General features: G+C 39.8%; 1 protein-coding gene across 1 annotated transcript; it reads right to left on the bottom strand.

The window, feature by feature from the left end:
* Nucleotides 1-1,521: 1,521 nt before the first annotated feature.
* LOC104085273 (uncharacterized) lies at nt 1,522-2,750 on the bottom strand. The gene is made up of 2 exons (XM_070190472.1): nt 2,718-2,750; nt 1,522-2,373 (listed from the first exon to the last, which is right to left on the bottom strand). The coding sequence occupies exons 1-2, from the start codon at nt 2,748-2,750 to the stop codon at nt 1,522-1,524; spliced, it is 885 nt and encodes a 294-aa protein (XP_070046573.1).
* Nucleotides 2,751-4,882: the final 2,132 nt, after the last annotated feature.

The raw sequence follows: 4,882 nt of genomic DNA, 5'->3' as shown, positions 1-4,882 counted from the left end.
ATAGAAGATAAAAACCCAAATAAAAATAAAAAATAAGAAGCTAAAAGATACTAATATACTAATGTACAGTCCACAGAGAATTTTCCACCCCACACTTAAAATAAGAAAACTCCCTGGTCATTCTTCATGATCCTTCTCATTAGCTCAACATGTGGTCATAACGACCCCACACTTAAGATCTTAAAACACAGTCCTTCAACTAAATTAAGGTTACTCAAACTTCACCTTGCACAATTTAAACTCGTTAGTATCATACAATCAACTCATTCAAATTTAAGCACAATGAATTCACCACACTTTTAACAATATATCTCGGCTCCGGTGAGCCACTCCACACTTAAAATTTCATGTTAATTAGGCTCACAATCTACTAGTATGTCAATCCCGGAGACTCGGGATCCTATTGAGATAAAAGTTACCGTTGAGTCATTTTAACAACACTTAGTGCGCAGTAGTTGTGTGTAATCTCTTGAATGGGTGAGGGATTGCCTCACCCTCCCAAATCGGCTTGGAATTTTGAGTGTAAACACTCATGTACTCAACAATCACGTTTCATATGGGGTTCATGGGTGTGTGTGTGCTAGTGTAGGAATGGGTGAACTAAGGACAAATAAGAGTGAGCGAAGACTTACTTGGGCGCCGCGAGGTCCACTACGTAGCAGAGTGGGCGACACCCACTGTGGGGCGAGATCCAAGCGTGGCGATGCCGGATGTAACAAGAGCTTGACTAACCGATTAGCTGGGCGATGCCAGATCTGTAGCTAGATCTTTCATGGTTTGAACTTCGTTATCAACTTATTTGACCTCCCATCATGCTCTCGTATCTATTCAAACACCAAAATTCAACAAAAAACTCCTTAGTACCTAAAAACAAAAAAGAAAAATCTAACTAAGCTAACTAAACTATGAATTGGATTGCCTCTCAACAAGCGCCTTAGTTAACATCATGGAATGATGTTTACAATATTACCATGGGTTGCCTACCATGAGGTGCCTGATTGAACGTCGCGGAACGATGCAAAATGTTCCATCAAGCATCCACCATGTCTATCAAAGTTTGGAGACGATGAACACCCCTACCCTAATAGTGTTTAACTCTTTGCTCTTTGACGAATAATGTGTCAATATGTATGGGATACCTCAGTTCTAGATCTCCATGCCTTGTAGAACAAACTACCTTAAATGGACCACACCATCGAGGTTGGTGCTTTCTAGGGAAGAGCTTCAATCTCAACTTAAGCACAAACATGGATTGATCCGACTCAAATTCACAATGCACAAGGTTCTTGTCACATAACGTCCTTATCTTGCCCTTACACAATTTTACATCTTCAACCCACTAAAGCTTTTCAGGCTCACTTCTCTTTTTGATGGCATCAACACTCACATCAACCCTGGGCTCTATTACCTTTGGTTCAATCACCAGATCATGCATAAGTCCTCGTAATGCTTAGGAAGGTTGAGTGCCTTGTACACATTAAATGTAACATCTTCATCATGCACACTCATCTTTAGCTTGCCTTACCTCACATAAATAAGTGCTCCTTCAGTGGCTAATAACGGTTGCCCCAAAATAATTGGAACTTCCTCATCGACTATGTAGTCAAGAATAATGAAATCAACGGGAAAGATTAACTTCCCCATTCGCACCAGCACATCTTCAATTATTTTTTCTAGCACTGCTAATGACCGATCCGCTAGCTGTAGAGTTACATTCGTATGCCCATATGCTCCCAGTTTGAGCTGCTTGAAAATAGATAAAGGCATTAAATTAATGCTCGCTCCAAGATCGCACAAGGCTCTACCAACCTCGTGTTTTTCAATCGCCAATGGAATTATGAAACAACCTAGATCCTTCAACATGGGCGGGAGCTTACTTTGTACTCTAGCACTACACTCCTCAGTGAGTGTAACCGTTTTGAACTCTGTGAACCTTCTTTTATTGGCCATGATGTCTCTCAAGTACTTGGCACATTTAGGAACTTCTTGCAGCATTTCTATCAACAGTAGATTCACCCGTACCTGGCTCAATATATCTAAGAACTTTTTGTACTTGGACTCCTCTTTAAACTTTTGCAACCTTTGAGGAAAAGGCAATGGTGGCCTTACCTCTATCTCTTGCATGTGTTCGTCATCTTTCTTTTCAGTATCTACCTCTGTTTGACGTACCAATCTTTCAAAAACATCTTTAGGCACATACTTTTTAGGTGGCAGCTCCTCCAATACTTTTCCACTTCTTAGATTAATTGCTTGTACCTGTTCAATGGGATTTTTCTCAATATCACTTGGGAGTGCTCCAGTAGGTCGGGTATTTTTTTGTGCAGCTAACTTCCCAATCTGCCTTTCTAAATTTTGAAAATTAGTCCTCAACTGCTGGCAATTAACAGCCTTTTCAACATATCATTGGTGGTTTCTTCTACGTGAGGTGGTGGCTTTTGGGGCTGATTGTAGTTTCCTTGGGAGTCGTATTGATTTTGAGTAGCCTGATTTCCACCCGATGCAAAGTTCGGGTGATTCCTCTAGTTGGGAATATAAGTGTTCCCATATTGCGCATTTTGGTTCATTAGACCTCTACTCTGCTGGACCACATAATAAATAGATTCTGGATCCACCGGACATTGGTCACTCGTGTGACCTTCTCCATAAATTTCACAACATGTAGACATTTTTTGCACCAGCTTCATCTACTGTGCTTGTTGCATTATCATCTTATATACCTGATTGGCTAACATTGCTATATCAGCTCTCATGGTTGAGAAATTATCAAGCTCAATAACACTTGCTGCCTTGCGTTAAAGTGCTCTCTATGGTTCCCCGCCTCCTTGCCAATTGTTATCGTTAGCCGTGAAATTGTTCGACAGGATCTGAATTTCATTATACGGCCTACCATGCAACTACCTCCACAGGCCGAATCAAGATTCATCTTGGATACTTTGTCTAACCCATCAACAAAAGTATGACCCAGGAATTCATCAGTCTGAAAGTGATGTGAGCAATCTCTGAGTAGCTTTTTATATCTCTCCCATGCTTAACGTAGAGTCTCGCCATCTTTTTGTTGAAACCCCTGAATTTGGCTTCTCAGTGACTTTGTTTTTTTGTGGGAAAGAATTTGATAAGGAATTTTCGTGCTAGATCTTCCCATGCTCGGATTAAGTTTGCTGGCTCTTTGTTCAACCACTCCTTTTCTCCCCCAACAGAGAAAAGGGAAACAAGTTTAGATTGACATAGTCCAGGGGACGTTCGAATAGTTGTATGTATTCGTAATCTTCACTTGGTAAACCCACGAATTGCCATGTGGATTGAATCAGTTGCACCATGTATTGTTTTAGCTCCAAGTGCCCAGTTATGTCAGGCTTTACGATAGCCTAAGTCATGTTTGTGAGACTAGGCCTTGCAACCTCAATCACCAGGCTCTCATCATTTTCTGCCATTTCGATTGGATGTGGTTGGACTACAACGCCCAACTCTGTAGTTCTTGCTCTTGGTTCCGCCTCTCACCTTAACCTGTGGAGGAGTCTTTCGGGTTCAGGACCAAATGGCGAAAGATCATTCATACTATTACTTCTTCTTAACGTTAAATATAAACACATGTAGAGTCAGACATAACAAAGCAAATTAAATGTCGAACAAAAACCAATAAAAGCTTATTTCAGACAAGTAGCTAATTTCTAAATTCCCGACAACGACGCCAAAAACTGTAGGGTCCAAACACACACGCATGTATAGGCGGTCAATAACTAATAAAGTGATGGGAGAGTATTGTTCCCACTAGGATTTATAAATAACTATTGCCCAATTTAAACTATTTATAAATTTATTGCTCAAGTGGTTGTGAAGAAAATGATTGTTATATTAATTAACTAACTTACTACGAAACTAATAAGAAAATGAGATCGCAAGTAGAGCAAACAAACAATTAGCAAGGATTCAGTTAGATGGGAATATTCCGAGGTTATGGGATTTATGTCTCTCCTATTGCGTTCTTCCGGTTGATTTAATAACTTGATTTATCTAATTTGTTGATTAGCAGGGTTTAGTATGCTCGCGAAGTTCTTTCGTTGTTTTGCTTGCCTATTCAAGCTAACCTAAGACTATATGTCTATAGAATTAGAATTCACAAGAATGCATGTGTATTTCCTGTAAAATAACCAAGTAAGGCAACAAGAATATGTCTATCCTAATCGCGAATCTATTCTCCGATGCCAGGATTCAAGAACCTACTCTATCCAATCTTATATGCAATCTATAGTTCCCACTTTCAAATTCAACTATAAATTCATAGATAGTACTCTATTGTTAGCTACGCAATAGAATAATTAAGTGCAAGATTGAATAAAGAAATTAATATGATAAAATCAAGCAATATCATCAACCGTCAAACAACACCAGTCAATAACAACCCATAACCGCATAATAATGAGGTTCTTAGCCACTCATGTTCATATCAATAATCAAAATATTGTTTTTAAACACAAAAGCTATGAATACTAGATGGAAGATAGAAGAATGATGAATTTTGTGCTCCGTTTGTATTTCTTTGCCTTTTCTTGCCTCCAAAATTGACCAACCCCTCACTAATTACCTTTAGAGGGTATTTATAGGTAAAGGTCACTGTGCCCAAGCCCAAATCCAAGTAGAAAACGTTTAATGCAAGGACTAGGAAAGGACCAGGCCTTAGTGCTCATGTGGCCTGGTGTGTAGCGCACCTTAGAGCAGGTGTCGCCCACTCCAGTTCCCGGTGGACCTCGCCCAGGACCAGACATCACCTTCTCTAGCACCTAGTCAAATTTTCTGGCCTGTTGGTGCTCTTTTTGTGTATCTTTGATGTCCATGTGTGCAACCTTCATGCATTTTCATCCTTCAACAATCCTACATATAAAAC

This window comes from Nicotiana tomentosiformis, chromosome 12 (genome assembly GCF_000390325.3).
Source record: "Nicotiana tomentosiformis chromosome 12, ASM39032v3, whole genome shotgun sequence".
NCBI lineage: Eukaryota > Viridiplantae > Streptophyta > Magnoliopsida > Solanales > Solanaceae > Nicotiana > Nicotiana tomentosiformis.
Note: the sequence above shows the minus strand (reverse complement) of the source record. Positions and strands in the feature narration are given on the sequence as shown.

Coding starts and splice junctions, on each gene's coding strand:
- LOC104085273 (XM_070190472.1), bottom strand. CDS start 2,750: ATGAGAGCTGATATAGCAATGTTAGCCAATCAG. Junction 2,374..2,717: donor TAGCAATGTTAGCCAATCAG/GTATATAAGATG, acceptor GTTAATTGCCAG/CAGTTGAGGACTAATTTTCA.